Below are 17842 nucleotides of genomic sequence, written 5' to 3' on the forward strand. Positions count from 1 at the left end.
GCAGCCATTATCAACAAGTTATCCTTGATGCCTTCCAGAATCTCTTTGACTGCTTGAATTCCGATGCACAGTGCTTGTAGCAGATGCCAGGCAGGCTGAAATTCTCCCAAAATTCAGGGTCTGTTATTAAGAGACTTCCTTGTTCCTAGTTAAAGTTCTTCTCAGCAGGTTGGCTGCCCAGTTGGCAGAGATACTCTTGTCACATATTGTTACATGGATCTTGTCATACAAGATATGATTGGCATCTTTTCTCAAACAGGGTAGTTACTGCAATGATCTGTATGCATTACAGTCACTCACTATGGTAGATGGAGATTAGAAATTCTTCACTAGGAGGGTGATGAGGTGCTGGAACAGATTGCCCAGGGAAGTTGTGGATGCAGCATCCCTGGAAGTGTTCAAGGCCAGGCTGGGTGGAGCTTTGGTAACCTGGTCTAATGAAAAATGTCCCCATCCCTGGCAGTGGGGTTGGAACTAGATGATCTTTAAGGTTCCCTCCAACCCAAACTATTCTATGATTCTATGACTTTGTAACTGTGTTCCAAGCTCTGTCCCCTCAAGTGCACACAAGCACATGCACAATCCTGGTCTACCCACCCCGTTTTCCCTTAGCTGGTCATATACCAGGAATACTTAATTTATGAATAATTCCAGTCACTCTAAGGGGCTTAATGATGACAAATAAGTGATAATTTCCAATTCTCTAAGTTGTTTCCTTATATTTTACTTCATCTTAATGGAAAATGATATATAAGATATTTCTGTACTTCCCCTCATTCTATGCAGCATGAGTTTAGTTTTGCACATAAAAACGTCACCTCAGTTTATACAGCATTAAAAAAAAAAAGAAAGAAAAAAAGAAGAGTCTATGTTACTAATTCAGCATTTTCCCAGCTCCTCTGCATAGTTCTTGTGGTTTAACCTACCTAGCAAATAGGACCATGAAGCTACTCTTTCTCATCCCCTCCCCCTGGTGGGATGGTGAGAAGAATCGAGAAGTAAAGTAAAACACATGGGCTGAGATAAAGACAGTTTAATAGGATGACAAAGGAAGAAATAATAATACTAACAACAACAAAAAAGAATACACAAAACAAGTGATGCATAATCCACTGCAATTTCTCATGACCTGATGACCAATTGTGCAGCCCATCCCAAGCGGCGACTGTGGATTGGTGAGCTCTGGCCTCCAGCCAACTCCTTGTTTATATACCGAACATGATGTGATATGGTATTGAATACCTTTTTTGGACAGCTTGGTTCAGCTGCCTGGCTATGCTCCTCCCAGCTTCTTGTGCACTTGCAAAACATGGGAAACCGAAAAATGTACTTGATTTCTTAGCAACAACTAAAACCATCAGTGCGTTATCAACAGTTTTCTCATGCTAAATCTAAAAATCAGCAGCTGCTGGGAAGAAAATTCACTGTCCCATCTAAGCATAAACATTGCCTGGCAACAACTAAACCAGTGTATATTATCAACACCATTCTCAGACTAAATCCAAAACATAGCAACTACTGGGGAAAAAAAAGTTCCTAGCAGAAACCAGGACACTAGTCTCCAGCCATGATTAGCCCGCACCTGGCAGATGCAGGTCAGCACAGCCATACATCCCCCACTCTTTCTGAACTGTGGTCCAGTACTCCAGGATATCTAAATTTTCCCTGGGAACTACACAGAAAGAGTACTTCATACCAAGTATGTTTTGCCTTCTTTCTTTAATTCATGAGTAGGAAGGAACTTCAGGGCACTTTCCATTTGAGTGTCTTTCAAGATTCCTGCATTTTCCATGGCCTACATGGTTCCACTTGGCACCATACTGGTTCCAAACTGAATTATGTCCCAGGTAGTCTTACAAGCTTCTGCAACAGTGCAATTGCTTCTTGCATTTTTGCTTTGGGGAGACAGCATGCTGTCATATTTTCCTCATGTCATTGTTTGAAGACTTCATCCACTCTGGATTACACAGAAGCATCTCTTGTGGCATGTGTGATTAATGCTGTAAGGAATCATATTACAGATGTATCTTGCAGCATTGCATTTCAGTAGATGAACTGCTGGATATCTAAAGGTCTGACACTTCTAGCCGGCCAGATACTTGTTCTTGCTTTTTTGCACATAAATGGCCAATCCACTTCTATTGTTTCTATTCTTTCTCATTTTTATGCTGTGTTTCCCTCATGGTTTCCGTGGCAACAGTATTTTAATGGAGTCATCCAAGGGGCATTAATTTTCTCAAACTCTATATTTTTGAAATTTACACTTCTAGACCACAGATACTATATAAAAGAATTACAGAATCACAGAATGGTTGGGGTTGGAAGAGGCCTCTGGAGATCATCTAGTCCAACCCTTCTGCTAAAGCAGGTTCACTTACAGCAGGTGGCACAGTAACATGTCCAGGTGGGTTTTGAATATCTCCACAGGAGATTCCACAACCTCCCTGGGCACTTGGTTCCAGTGCTCCATCACTCTCACAGTAAAGTTTTTCCTCATGTCCAGGTGGAATTTACCGTGTTCCAGTTTCTGCCCATTGGTCCTTGTTATGTTGCTGGGCAACACTGAAAAGAGTCTGCCCCCATCCTTTTGATATTGAGCAGAGTAGATAAACAGGGAGGATAACCTCCTTTGACCTGCTGGCCAGAGTCTTCTCCATGCACCCCAGGATACCATTGGTCTTCTTGGCCACAAAGGCACATTGCTGCGCATGGTTAATTACTTGTCTACCAGGACCCCCAGGTCTTTTCCAGCCTAAATAATTCTATAGCTTAGCTATCTTTATGCTTCTTTAACATAGACATCAACATCGCGAATAAGTAATCCAGATTTCCCCTATAGCCTGCAGATGAACAGGAACATCTAGATGATTTGTTTCATTCCTAGCTGGACACCTCAAGTTGTTGATATAAATGCCTGCTATATAGGCCAGGTGTTTTTTTTTCCCCTAAGATATCTGAGTCTGGAGCATGGAAATGCCACTCAGTGAAACCAAAAAGGTGGTAATCTAGAGATGGGGCAAAAAAAAGGTAAGAAAGGAGGAATTCATAGGTGCATACCTTTCCATATTCCCCCCTTTCTGGGAGGCACCCTAGAGGAACAGCTTGGACAAGACAACTGTTGCTCAGATGTCAGGAGTCACTCTTAAATTAATCTGGCATTAAGAGTGATCGAGTTGACAGAATCATAGTTTGGAAAAGACCTTTGAGATCATCAAGCCCAACCGTACCTGTCCACTACTTAATCATATCCCTAAGCACTTAATTCACCTGTCTGTTAAACACTTCCAGGGATGGTAATCCTGGTCCAACGCCTGAGAACCCTTTTGGTGAAGAAATTTTCCCTGATGTCTAATCTGAGCCTACTGTGGCTCAACTTGATGCCATTTAGAAGTCACCTTAGTTCTATTTTTGAGTTCAATGAGCCTATGAATTATGCCTACTCACTCTCCTCACCACTCCAGGCTGCAAAGGAACTGGAAGGTCAGCTTTAGTGTTATGGAAACACCCAGCAGCTCCCCACCTGCCTCAACCTTCCACTGCCAGTGCTCGCCCAGTGACTGCTGCTGATATTTCAACTTCAGGGCCACACAAGGAAGAAAAACGAGCAAAACCTGAACAGAGCCAGAAGCTTTATCAATATCAATATCAATATCACTAAGCTGGGTGGAAGTGTCGATCTGCTGGAGGGTAGGGAGGCTCTGCAAAGGGATCTGAACAGGCTGGACCGCTGGGCTGAGTCCAGTGGCATGAGGTTTAACAAGGCCAAATGCCGGGTCCTGCACTTAGGGCACAACAACCCTGTGCAGTGCTACAGACTAGGAGAAGTCTGTCTAGAAAGCTGCCTGGAGGAGAGGGATCTGGGTGTGTTGGTTGACAGCCGACTGAACATGAGCCAGCAGTGTGCCCAGGTGGCCAAGAAGGCCAATGGCATCTTGGCTTGTATCAGAAACGGCGTGACCAGCAGGGCCAGGGAGGTTATCCTCCCTCTGTACTCAGCACTGGTGAGACCACTCCTCGAATCCTGTGTTCAGTTCTGGGCCCCTCACCACAAGAAGGATGTTAAGGCTCTGGAGCGAGTCCAGAGAGGAGTGACGAAGCTGGTGAAGGGGCTGGAGAACAGGCCTTATGAGGAACGGCTGAGGGAACTGGGGTTGTTTAGGCTGGAGAAGAGGAGGCTGAGGGGAGACCTCATTGCTCTCTACAACTACCTGAAAGGACGTTGTGGAGAGGATGGTGCTGGCCTCTTCTCCCAAGTGACAGGGGACAGGACAAGAGGGAATGGCCTCAAGTTCTGCCAGGGGAGGTTCAGGCTGAACATCAGAAAAATTTTTCACGGAAAGGGTCATTGGGCACTGGCAGAAGCTGCCCAGGGAGGTGGTTGAGTCACCTTCCCTGGAGGTGTTTAAAAGACAAGGTGCTAAGGGACATGGATTAGTGGCATATAGGAATGGTTGGACTCGATGATCCTGTGGGTCTTTTCCAACCTGCTGATTCTATGAATCTGACCACCCCCACCCGCCATGATGGGGCGCGAGGACCGAAAGGCCCCGCCCCCTCCGCAACGCGATGGGGCGGGGCCTAACTAGAGGAGGCGTCACCTAACGCGAGGAGGGCGGGGCGGGCGCGCGCGGGGCTGTGAGGCGGCGGCGGGCGGGGCGGCCCCTCTTGGCCGCCCTTCTCTTCCCCGGCGCGGCGGTCGGGCGGGAGATGGCGCTGGGCGGATGGAAATCCTAATGACGGTCTCCAAAATCGCCTCCATCTGTACCATGGTGAGTGAGGGGGGCCGGGGCGGACCCTCCTGCGCCGACGGATCCCCGGGGGCTGCGGGGAGGCCGGGCTTGCGCGCGGCGGGGGCTGAGGGGGGCGGGGGGGGGGGCGCTCACACACCCGCCCGGCGATTGGGGGGGGCGGGGACTCGCACACCCGCGTGGAGGTGAGGGTGGGGGGGGGTAAGCGGGGGCGCTGCCGTGGGTTGAGATCGGAAACGGAGCGGGGTTAATCGGCTTTGGGAGACTCAAGCTGGCCGCGGGCGCCGGTGGGATCGGGCTGGGCCGGGGGCTCGGGGGGAATCCCGCCTGCGAACGGGGTCACCCAGTACAGCTTTTCCCCGAAGAGCCCCGAAAGCTGGCAGGGAGAAGCCTCGAGCCGCGGTCATGGCTTGGAGCAGGGCTTCCAGGAGCGCCCTGATCCACTTGACGCTGGTCGCCAGCTCAGGGGCCGTGGCTGCCCTGCCTGCTGGCGGGCTGTAGCGCCTCCGGTTGCTCCAAGCGTTGGCATCCCACGGGATCTGCTCCGCCAGGCACGCTCCACGTGTTGGCGTGTAATTCGGCTTGTTGGCATCGATCCGGAAGGCTTCTTCCAATGATTGATTTCTCGTTACTCTCTCTCTTGCTAAATTACAGCTATGAGCAGATACATAGATGTGAAAAAGGGTTTGTTTTTTTTTTTTTAAAGAGGAATGGGTAGCTCAGTAGGTTCACCGACGGAGGAATGAGATGCTCAGTAGATTTGCAGGTGGAGTGACAGGGAGCTGACTAGGTTTGCAGGTAGAGGAATGGGGAGCTGACTAGATTCACAGGTAGAGGAACAGGGAGCTCAGTGGGTCCACCGAAAGAGGAACAGGGAGCTCAGTAGATTCACAGGTAGAGGGATGCTGAGTTGAACGAAGGAGCTGTCCCTTTGTCAGTAGAAGTCACTGCTTCTCGTGGAACAGATGTGTTGATGACTCAAAGCTGAAGGTCTTGCTTGTGTGCTTTTTTTCTACCTATTCCATGGTCAATCGGAAGTTTGTTCCAAAATCTGTCTCCACAGGGGAAGGGAAGAGATGGTTAGGGGAAAAATGGACTCTATCATCGGCACTGGCCGAGCAGCTAGTTCTTTATTTACGGTTATTAGAAATGATATCATGTCATTGACATTTAGGTCAATCCTGAAACAATTTTTTTTCAACTAAAAATCTTATGATTAAGTAAAATATCTGTATGCATGAATCTGAAATTCTCTTGGCAATTACGTATAATCTATCCAATCATAGTCATGTGCACTGAGCTAGATGAACTCTACGTATAAAATTTTTCCAGTGCCTTTCTGATAGCATTCTGCTTAGGAAACTGTCAGCCTCTGGACTGGACAGGCACACACTCTCCTGGGTGAAAAACTGGTTGGATGGCCGGGCCCAGAGAGTGGTGGGAAATGGAGTTAACTCCAGCTGGAAGCCAGTTACAAGTGGTGTCCCGCAAAGCTCAGTGCTGGATCCAGCCCTGTTCAATGTCTTTATCAATGACCTGGATGAAGGCATCGAGTGCACCCTTAGCAAGTTTGCAGGTGATACTAAGCTGGGTGGAAGTGTGGATCTGATGGAGGGTAGGGAGGCTCTGCAAAGGGATCTGAACAGGCTGGACCGCTGGGCTGAGTCCAATGGCATGAGGTTTAACAAGGCCAAAAGCCGGGTCCTGCACTTAGGGCACAACAACGCTATGCAGTGCTACAGACTAGGAGAAGTCTGTCTAGAAAGCTGCCTGGAGGAGAGGGACCTGGGTGTGTTGGTTGACAGCCAACTGAACATGAGCCAGCAGTGTGCCCAGGTGACCAAGAAGGCCAATGGCATCTTGGCTTGTATCAGAAACGGTGTGACCAGCAGGTCCAGGGAGGTTATCCTCCCTCTGTACTCGGCACTGGTGAGACCGCTCCTCGAATCCTGTGTTCAGTTCTGGGCCCCTCACCACAAGAAGGATGTTGAGGCTCTGGAGCGAGTCCAGAGAAGAGCAACAAAGCTGGTGAAGGGGCTGGAGAACAGGCCTTACGGGGAGTGGCTGAGAGAGCTGGGGTTGTTTAGGCTGGAGAAGAGGAGGCTGAGGGGAGACCTCATTGCTCTCTACAACTACCTGAAAGGAGGTTGTGTAGAGGAGGGAGCTGGCCTCTTCTCCCAAGTGGGAGGTCACGGGACAAGAGGGAATGGCCTCAAGTTCTGCCAGGGGAGGTTCAGGCTGGACATTAGGAAAAAATTCTTTACAGAAAGGGTCCTTGGGCACTGGCAGAGGCTGCCCAGGGAGGTGGTTGAGTCACCTTCCCTGGATGTATTTAAAAACCCAGGTGGATGAGGTGCTGAGGGGCATGGTTTAGTGATTGATAGGAATGGTTGGACTCGATGATCCTGTGGGTCTTTTCCAGCCTAGTGATTCTGTAATTCTGTGATGCATGAACTTTAGTGAGATGGGACAGCTAGCACAGGATACCTGCTGTAAGTTTTTTTTTCAGCACTTAATATAACATTGTCCTTAAAACATATTTTGGTAAAGGTAGTGTGAAGAAGCACTCGGCATTCACTGTGGAGTTGTTTAGAACAATGTGGTTGTGGCCATGCAGATCTTTTTAATTCTAACAAGAATCATATAGTCACGTTTAAGCATATGTTTTGCAAAATCAGTAAGGAATATGATTGCTGAGTAGTGCTATTTTTTTCTGGCAATTCTTCTTTTTGTCAGCTCATTGTTTGATAAACCGTTTGACAACTTCCTTCCTTATAAGTTTTTCTTTCGTTTCCCCACGCCTCTTAGAAGAACTCTCAGGCTGTTGCTTCTCTTCTTCTACTTGGTTGGTACAAACCAAATAACAGTTAATTTTTGTCCCTTCTCAAACCTAAAGTGCATGTGTACTTACAGTCTGCAACAGAGCAGTTGAAGAACAGTTTTGAAGGACAGAGTTATGTTGAAGAAACTCTTCCACCACAGTCCTGTGTTTCATGACTTCCTTTTTTGTATCCAACTTTCACAACAGCTTATTCGTTTATATTTTATGCATTTTATCCTTATTGTTTAGGCTGAGTATTAGAAAGCGATATGCTACGTTTTATAGTAGTGAAACGTTGTGTGGGTACAGTGAAGAGTGATATCCAGCATTTTTAGTTTGTTAGCCGTGGTTCCTTTTGAGATGATCTTTCAAGAGCATTTTCTCTCTACAAAGGCTTAGTTCTGTTCTTTTGTATGCTTCATTAGTTTATTGACCCAATGTTCATACCTGTGATGGCAGAGCTCTTCTTATAGCACTGTCTCCTAGTGTTGTATCCCCTTTCAGCTTCCCTGGACTTCTTTGTTCTACATCAGTGCTCCTGTGGTTCCTTGTGCTGTAGTGTCTTAATTACGTGGCAGGAGATTGTTACAGAATAGGTGAGTTTAACTGTGTGAGTTTTCTTGGTATTTTTGTGGTTTGTTTTTTTTTTATTTTGTCTTTGCAGTAAAAGTAGATTTGCAGTAAAAGTATAACTCTGTCTTTTACCCTTATCCATGCATTAAACTGCAGTCAGTCTTACCTGACTGGGTTAAGGGGTGTTTTATGCATGGCTGAGAACTAGTAAGATAGCCCATGCTGACTTCAACGAAGATGTGCCCTAGGCTATGCTTGCCGTAAAATTGTATCTACTACTTATGCTTCTGTTGTCTAGAATTCGGCAAATGGTTGCCAGCGGTTGAAGGGTATCAAGTCTTATAGCAGCTGAAGAAAAGAGAAGATAGAAATTGTCTTTGTAGTTTAAAAGCTACGAAATGATACAGACATCAGTCTCGGACATCCAGAAGGAAGTTGTAATGGTAGTAGTACTTGGTTTTCAGCGTTTCTTCTAGAAACTGGTTATGTTAGTACAACCTGAAGAAGTTTAATGAAAGTTAAACACAATGCTAATCCAGAATCTGTAGCATTAGACATGAAAATATTTTCTTCATGTTTCAGGTATTTGTCTACACGTTCCCTTCTCTGTCTGCCAGTTTAACATCCTATATACAGAGTCAGTGTCACTGAATGTTTTCAGTGATAAAGGCAGCCCCTCAAAACTGACATCAAATCTATAGTTTGTAGCTAGATGTGGGTTGTATGGTATAACAGTGTGAGGAGTCTGCACACGTCTTACCATCCAAATTCTTGTTTTGTTTTTGGAAGGAGTAAGATTTGTGGAACTGTGCTGAATGGCTGGCTATTGTCCTTATCCCGCCTGTCTAAGGATACTGTCACCAGTGCCCTCTTGCACATTTCCGTCACATTTGAGAATGCTGAAAAGGTCTTAGAGGTACTTGAGTTCAAACATGCGTGTGGGGGAAAAAAAGGTGGCTTACAGGAAACAGACCCTGTACGTGCCCTGCTAAGGGGAGGTTGCAGTGCACCTACCTCAGATGTTTTATCAGAGAGGCTCAAAACCACTTAATTGCAGGAAGATTTTATAACTAGCTGTGACATAGGTAAACATGTATGGACTTTATTACTGGTTATGGAACTATTTGTTTACAATAGGGCTTTTAAATCCGACTGTGAAAACTTCACTTAACATAAACTGATGTTTGCCAGTTTGCGGTCAGCCAGAAATGGCTATGATGTAGTTGATGTACTCACTCCTGTTCCTTCTAGTTAGACTGTCTCCTCTAAAGCACAAATTATTAAACATTAATTGATGATCAGGTTAACAGATTCCACGGGTAAGTGTGCAGAAGACGAGTGCTGGAAGAAGTAAGAACTGGGAATTACAGCAAGGCAAGAAAAGTTGTGGGAAAACATAGCTTCAAAGTGAGGAGGTGATAGAAAGGGCAAAGGGGGAGAGGACTAAAGTAACACAGAAAATAGCCATGTTCTGATATTCCTTTATCCAGTTGTCTGCTTGCTCATGTAGCAGAGTTGGCATGAGGGAACATGTGCTGTGTCTCAGCAACTGCATTTCACTGTGGCATCATGAACTGAATCTGCCTTATCAGTGGACTGGAGTGTTCAGGCATGTGTTCTGTTGTGATTCTGCTGCAAGCACATTAAATTTTGGAGAAGTGTTTGTTAGGTAATTTCTTCGTTATCAAAAGATTCCATCGGTCACAATGCAGTGAGTAGGGTAGGCTACAAAATTCTGTATAGCTTCATTAGCAGCACAGACAAGGAAAAGTCTTCTAAGGTGAAATTTTTAGTTGTAGTCAGGAGATTTAAAACTTGGTAGAGAGCTATTACGGCAGACTACTGAGAAGATGACTTACCAGGTTATCAACTGATATTTACTCTAGAAAGGGATAGATCAGGGTCGCAGGGAGGACCCAGGAAACTACAGGCCTGTCAGTCTGACCTCAGTGCCAGGGAAAGTCATGGAACAGGTGATCTTGAGTGCTATCATGAAGCACATGCAAGAGAACCGGGTGATCAGGCCCAGTCAACATGGGTTCACGAAAGGCAGGTCTTGCCAAACTAACCTGATCGCCTTCTATGACAAGGTGACTCGGCTGCTGGATGAGGGAAAGGCTGTGGATGTGGTCTTCCTGGACTTCAGTAAAGCCTTTGACACAGTTTCTCACAGCATTCTGCTTGAGAAACTGTCAGCCTCTGGCCTGGACAGGCGCACACTCTCCTGGGTGGAAAACTGGTTGGATGGCTGGGCCCAGAGAGTGGTGGGAAATGGTGTGAAATCCAGCTGGAGGCCAGTGACAAGTGGGGTTCCCCAGGGCTCAGTGCTGGGTCCAGCCCTGTTCAATGTCTTTATCAATGACCTGGATGAAGGCATCGAGTGCACCCTTAGCAAGGTGCGGACGACACTAAGCTGGGTGGAAGTGTTGATCTGCTGGAGGGTAGGGAAGCTCTGCAAAGGGATCTGGACAGGCTGGACCGCTGGGCTGAGTCCAATGGCATGAGGTTTAACAAGGCCAAAAGCCGCGTCCTGCACTTAGGGCACAACAACCCTATGCAGTGCTACAGACTAGGAGAAGTCTGTCTAGAAAGCTGCCTGGAGGAGAGGGACCTGGGTGTGTTGGTTGACAACCGACTGAACATGAGCCAGCTGTGTGCCCAGGTGACCAAGAAGGCCAATGGCATCTTGGCTTGTATCAGAAACGGCGTGACCAGCAGGTCCAGGGAGGTTATTCTCCCTCTGTACTCGGCACTGGTGAGACCGCTCCTCGAATCCTGTGTTCAGTTCTGGGCCCCTCACCACAAGAAGGATGTTGAGGCTCTGGAGCGAGTCCAGAGAAGAGCGACAAAGCTGGTGAAAGGGCTGCAGAACAGGCCTTATGAGGAGCGCCTGAGAAAGCTGGGGTTGTTTAGGCTGGAGAAGAGGAGGCTGAGGGGAGACCTCATTGCTCTCTACAACTACCTGAAAGGAGGTTGTGTAGAGAAGGGTGCTGGCCTCTTCTCCCAAGTGACAGGGGACAGGACAGGAGGGAATGGCCTCAAGCTCCGCCAGGGGAGGTTTAGGCTGGACATTAGGAAAAAAAACTTTCATGGAAAGGGTCATTGGGCACTGGCAGAGGCTGCCCAGGGAGGTGGTTGAGTCACCTTCCCTGGAGGTGTTTAAGGCACGGGTGGATGAGGTGTTGAGGGGCATGGTTTAGTGTTTGGTAGGAATGGTTGGACTCGATGATCCGGTGGGTCTCTTCCAACCTGGTTATTCTATGATTCTATGATCAAAAGTTCCTTATCCCACCCCAGTAAAACTAACACCAGTTTAATCTTTGAAACGCAGTACACTGGTTATGAACCAAGTCTTTCTATGAGAAATGCTGCCTGCTAGGTTGGATGATGTAGGGGTGCTTTAAAACTGCAATTATTTGCCTGTTTGCTAACATGTTTTTAAATAGTATTTTTAAAATCGGGTGGCATTTTTTTTTTTTTTTTTTGCTTTAGACAAGCACTGCGTGCATTTTTGTTAGTGCTTTAGTTCAGATAAGGCATGTGCAATTCTGAAGTGGTCCTCCCTGGCATCCCAATATACTGTACTTTGGTTTGTACCTTGGAGCGGTCTTAGAGTGCACAAATCAGATTTCTTTTGGAGGAAGCAAAATCAAGCAGCATAGTTTACTAGCAGCTGGGTATTTAGTCAGAGAGGCAGCCCTAGAACTAATCTGGTGAAACCCGATGTCTGTTATGTCAGATCATAAGGACCAATGGATTTGCTTTACAAATTGGCTTCAATTAGCTTATCCATATGTTAGCTGTTTCTGTGTCTCAGGAGTAATAATTTAACATGTAGCACCACAGAAGTGTGACCTCTGAGACAGTGAGAAAAGGCAATAATAAAATTGGAAATAAAATTATTTAGTAATAAATTATTAATACTGTATAATTAATACTATATAATTCTGTATGCTGTAGCATACATCACAGACTGAAATCATCCTGAGTCGAGACTGCAAGAACACTAGGTCCATCTTGGCTGATGGAAGAAAGTGGACTCTACTGTTGCCTTAAAGCTCTGCTGACCTTCTGTCCAAAAGGTCATGTAGGTCATAGTTCGGAGTGTTGTAGTGCTTCCCCTCTGCATCTGTATTTGCATGATGGAAGAGTCAACTGGAACTGATAATATGTACTGTAATGCTGAATGGGAAACATTTTGTTGCAAGGGATAGTTAGGTTTTAAAATAGCTTTTATGGGTCAGATGTGAACATGCAATTTAGCATACTCTTTCAGCCCCCTACTACATACTGTGTTTTTGCTCTCTGCAACCAACACAGTGTGCACAGTATAAATGATTACTTTGCAGGGAGGAATAACATCCTTTATGACAGACAAAAAGAGAGCTGTAGAGGGAAGTCTGAGTAGCTTGAGGGTTTTTATATTGTTGTAAAACATCCATGCTGGTTTGTAGTAAGAAAACATTCATAAGGAATTGCATTTGAACACAAGTAATACGAGGCTTTGAAACCTGTGAAAATCTAAGCCGCGAATGAAACAGGGAAACCATAACAATACTGGACTATCTTAACATGTCTTTCTTATTGCCAAGTTGAGATCTTTGTTGTGCTAGAAAACTAAATACAATGTTCAGTTCTGTACAAAACAGAAACATCAAAGTTTATACCATAATATTTTTCCTTCAAAAGATGGAGTAAAGGAGCTACTCCACCCTAGCTTTGAAAAGGGAAAGAATTTCCTAAAAGCCTTCCCTTGAATTTATTTATTTTAAAAAAGTAGAAAATATAACAATAGGATAAAAAGGCCTCCACAGTTCCTTTTTCTTCCTAGTTTATTTTAAAATAATATCCACCTTGCTAGAGCTTGTGGGTGTATAAGGCTGCAAAACTAGATATTTAGAAGTTGTGAAGTGCTGTAATCTTAAATGAGGGTTTATACCCATTTTCCTTACAACCAACAGCACCATTTGAGAACAGCTTCTAAAGTAATAAGTCCTGCAGCCAAATCCCCCTGTAAAGGAGAGGTTTTATCATCTGGATAATTGCAGGGGATATGACTTACGAAAAAGCAGCTGGGGTCATGTTGTGAATGAAGCAGAGCCGTACTGTCTCAAGTGTGGAGGTATGCTATGTTTTGCTCAATCCAAGTTAAAGTTGCTGTGTCCTCATGGGCCTTTGACCATGTGTTTCCAGGTTCAGAACTACTGAGCTAGGTTATGTAACCACTCTTAAGTTGTGCAATACCACAGTCGTGTCATGCCAGATACCAAATAATAGAATTTCATTTTAATTTTCTATAGTTTGACACAGTCCTAATTTTATTTCTTTCCCCTGTCCCCCTATCTATAATTTATCTTTGAAGGTCTATATGCTGCTTTTAATGCAGTTTGTGATTTTGTTTTAATTTTATTGTTGTAATACCCAGGGCTATTCGCTGCTTCTTTGGTGTAAAGAAAGAACTTGTTGGGAAGGGGTCACATCTGTTTTAAGTTTCTTTGCTATATACTGTGTGCTATTTTAGGTTTTTATTTGCATTAAGCAACAGACTAACTAAACAAGTTTGGTTAATTTGCCATGTGAGATTGTTGAGCTTCCCCCACCACCTCCAGAGTAAAAGCAGGAAGGTATTTCATCCGTCTGCAATATTTAGTTTCTCATTTATTTTTGGTTTTCTCCCTCCTGACTAGAGAGAGCTTCAGTGTAAGTAAGTTTAGTAAACTTGAAGTCTTGTGGTCTGAGATCTGAAGTTAATGGTTAGCAAGGTCTATAGTTATGATCGGAGGGTTTTTTTGTTTTGTTGTTTGGCTTTGGGTTTGTTTTTTTTTTTGTCAGTTGGCTAATTTTGGTCATTTATCCTTGCCAAAAAAATTCACCATTTTTTCCTCAACCAGGTACATTCACTGTGTATGTAGTTGCAACACTAATATCTTACTGGTTTTGATTTTTCTAGGGCGCCAATGCCTCAGCTTTGGAGAAAGAGATTGGTCCTGAACAATTCCCAGTGGATGAGCACTATTTTGGTTTGGTCAATGTAAGTTTCAGTCCAGTACTTCCTTGCTTCAAAATGCCACCAATGGTTTTGTTAAATACAAGACTGCAACTGGTTGAATAATTAAAAGACTGAAAGATATAGTCATTCAGTATATGTACTTATTGAAATGTGTTTCAATATTCAGTGTATTTGTTGAAATACACTACTGAAATAATTGTTGAAATTGGATGTGTATTTAATAATTTATTCCCTTTTACTAATTGTAGGGTGTTTTTAAAATAACTTTCTTGCTATTAAAATGTCTAAGTCTTAATAAAAAAGCTGTTTAAAATATATAGCTTGTAGTTCATAATATGACAATTTAAGTGAATGAACACAGGAAGAGAAAACATCTGTGAAAGACTGTTGATGATATGAAATGTTCGTATCTGCTATTTGTATTAAGATTTAAAACACCCCTCAAAGCTCACAGCGGAAGGCAATAGTGGAAAAATTTCTGATATTACCCATGAAAGGTATGTCTTGTTAGAAATTGTATTCTGAAACGAAATATTAAATTATTTTCTTTATTGGCGTTTCAGAAAGTATATATTTAAGCCAAGTTGATACAAAAAAAGCTATCATCTTAATGAAACTCATTACTTTAAATGCTGTCCTGTTGCCATAACATATGTCTCTTCCTCTAGGTTCTCAGCAGTGACATTGTCCAAGGGTCTGCAATTTGAGTTTACACTGTGCAGTCAATAAAACACGTCTGCTGATAAAATGACTTATGTGCATCTCAAATGCTGTGCCTCAAATTAGTAATTTTTTCCTTTCTCATAAAAGTTGAAATACCTTCAAAATTACATATTTATCTGAAAAGAGAAAATAAAGTATTTTAACTGTTAATACTTGTTAGTAGCAGAATGTAGGCTTTCCCTCAAAGCTGTTCCTTTTTTTCCTCAAATCTGTTATTCTGTTGACAGATTACCTGTCTTCTTAATTGTCCAAGTCCAGAAAGGGTTTAAGACTTAACAGTAAAATTGTATTGAATGCTTCATCTTGAAGTTTTATATATTTTCTGTCCTTAAGAAAAGTTTCAATAAAGGAGAATCTTCCTAACATATAATGAGTATCAACGAATTCTGTCTTTCTGTAGTCCAGAAAGACAGATCTCTACTCAAATTTCCAACTCTTTAATTCATTGCCCTAAACTATAGACATAAGAGGCAGGCAGCTAAGATATCTCAGAGTGCTCTTAACTTTCTGTATAGTACAGAATCATTACTTATATTAGCTTCAAACAATAAATTTTTATGGAGAAAAGTTGTTTGGATTGTAACAAAGGGTAAAATGGGATTCCGTCATCTATAGCACACTGGTGGTGTGTTTTTCAGATACAGTGGCTGGCTGAGGAATTTCAGTCATTTTGTTGCTTGGATGGTTTTTAGATCTGTTACACAGATTGTGTTTACTGACACAGTATGTATATGCCATAAATGTGTAGTAAGCTTGCAAAATTTAAATCTGTCAGGGAAAAGAAAGGTAGCGACCTCTTCATTAGCAAACCATGGCCAGTGACCGTTCTGAATGACAGAGCTAATAATAATTAAAATAAATACTAGATGATTAGATAATAAATTAAGAGTGCTGCTAGATTGAGAGGTGATGGAAATCACAATTTTTGCCATCATTGATGTCCCAGATTGTTTTGTAGCAATTACAAGTGAAGCTCTGAGAGGTTCATTAACTACTGAATTTTTTGAATTTCTTTATTCATTTTGTTTGTCCTGACTTTGTCTGGAGTAATGGAAAAAATGGAGATAACATGGAAATCAATAGCTGTATTCTAGCTGTGTGGTAGCTCGCCGTTCAAGATATCTGGAATTTAGGAGAGGATTTTAGATAAAGGTGACAATTTGCAGATCTCTGTTTCAGTATTGTAAATTTAGAAAGCTAGTGTAAAAGAAGGGAAGGCAGAACTATCTTATTTCCTCTCCAGCTTTGTGGTGGAATCTAGGGGTTATTCAGAGGATGTGTTGAAAGAACAGTCTGATAAAAGGTAAAAAAATTAAGGTGAATTATGGGAAGCAGATGGAAGACCAGATGGTTGATGGGATTCTGTCAATGAAAGCTCTAAATGGAAAAATTCAGCTTATGTTTGAAAGAACAATACCATTCACTAAATCAGTGGGAAATATTTAAGATGTGTGATAAGATGAAAATGTTATTAGAATGATGTCCCATGCACATGGACTGTCAGTCTGCCTGTCGTTCTCTCCACCTCTACAGTGCTGTAATGCAAACTTCAAATCTATGCACTTCACAAACTAAATTAATTATTTTATCCAATAAATATGAAATAATAAACATTTAAAATCTCATGGTAGCTCTTCAGCAGTTTACCAGACTTCTAGAGCAGGAAGCTTGGTTATTCAGGCTCTTGCAGTGGATTTGATAAATTTGGAGAAATCTCATTTATTGGAGTGGCCAATTGCAACAAATAAAAGTTGTCAGAGTTGCCAATGCATCAAAGCTGGAAGGAACCCTAGTGCTTCACAAACACTGCTTTAAGTACATGTAAGTTGGTGTAGATTTGTTGTTAATTTTTGTAGATCTGTGCAATTCAACAAAGAAGTTTCTTCCCAGTCATATTTGCATCAGAAGAATAAAGTATAAGGCTATGAGCCTTAGTGAGTGTGCGGTGGTTTTGTTGCAACTTTCCTGATTGTCTCCTTTTATTTGTATTCCCACAGTAGGTTTAAGTGTTGTACTGTTGATTTCAGTATTAAAAAACAAAACAAAACAAACCTCTCAAATCTGTATCTGAAACATACGGAGTATAGTATTTTTGTGAAAGGAAATAATCTGAGAAATGTGGAATGAAAAAAAGAGAAAATCTGGGTTTTTAATTTTCTTGGGTATTTAGCAACTAGATATTCATATTTCATTAATTTGAAATAAAGAAAAACAATTTACAGTTTTCTGATTAAATTGCATGGTGCTCTTATTTGTCATTTTCTCAGTCAGGAGACAGGAGAAAACAGTTATTTCTCTGCTATTCCTGAGATGGAAAAGTTTTTAGTTCTTTTTCTCTGTTGAAAGAACCTGCACTTAAAATACCTCTAAATGCTCTCTGTTTGCTATATAAAGTCTCCCCATCACAATATAGTCTTAGAATTTTCTACCCGTATATGCTACTACCTTTCCATAAAACATTATGAACATTATTTTCACGTTTTACAGCATGTGTGTAACAGGTATAAGCTTCAATTTGCAGTTCAAGTGACTGCAGCTGAAAGGTTGGATTGCTTCCTGTGGGCCTTAAAGATTTTTCTCATGCTTTCACAGTTAGGTAATAGGTTTCACTGGAGGAGGGCTGTGTAGAATGAGAGCGGCTCTGTCCACTGACAGCTGATGATACCTTCACAGAGGTGATGGGGAGGCTTGCAGTGTTGGGGTGAGCTTGAGGCAGTCTGTGGTCCCAGAACTTGAGTGCCTAGGAGCTGGAAGGAGTCTGGGAAAGAGGAAGATAGAGAATGTCCTGGAACAAAGGGGATTATGAACACTTTCTGGCTGACTCTGGTTGCCCCTTTTCAATTCAGTGGCTTGTCTCCTTCAAAGTGCTTGTGTCCAAATTGTACATTCTTATCCTTTCAGTCTCCATTTGAAACTGCCACCTATGCCATGCCTTTGAAACAAGGTATATTTTATAGCTAAACAAGC

The 17842-nt window shown here is 43.1% G+C and overlaps 2 protein-coding genes across 4 annotated transcripts in view; one reads left to right on the forward strand and one right to left on the reverse strand.

Annotated features, from left to right (window-relative positions):
- Positions 1 to 17842, reverse strand: part of RASL11A (RAS like family 11 member A) — a 427718-nt gene that overhangs the window by 24198 nt on the left and 385678 nt on the right. The gene's annotated exons all lie outside the window — the stretch shown is intronic.
- The window catches only part of USP12 (ubiquitin specific peptidase 12), a 75930-nt gene continuing 62739 nt past the window's right edge, over positions 4652 to 17842 (forward strand). For all 3 annotated transcript variants that reach the window (XR_011339652.1, XR_011339653.1, XM_069882739.1), the window contains exons 1-2: positions 4652 to 4769; positions 14093 to 14173. Coding sequence is in view for 1 of the 3 variants with exons in the window: in XM_069882739.1 (XP_069738840.1) it covers positions 4722 to 4769; positions 14093 to 14173 (129 nt within the window). In the remaining 2 variants the exon portion in view is untranslated. The remainder of the gene's footprint in view (positions 4770 to 14092; positions 14174 to 17842) is intronic.

Source organism: Phaenicophaeus curvirostris, chromosome 1 (genome assembly GCF_032191515.1).
Source record: "Phaenicophaeus curvirostris isolate KB17595 chromosome 1, BPBGC_Pcur_1.0, whole genome shotgun sequence".
NCBI lineage: Eukaryota > Metazoa > Chordata > Aves > Cuculiformes > Cuculidae > Phaenicophaeus > Phaenicophaeus curvirostris.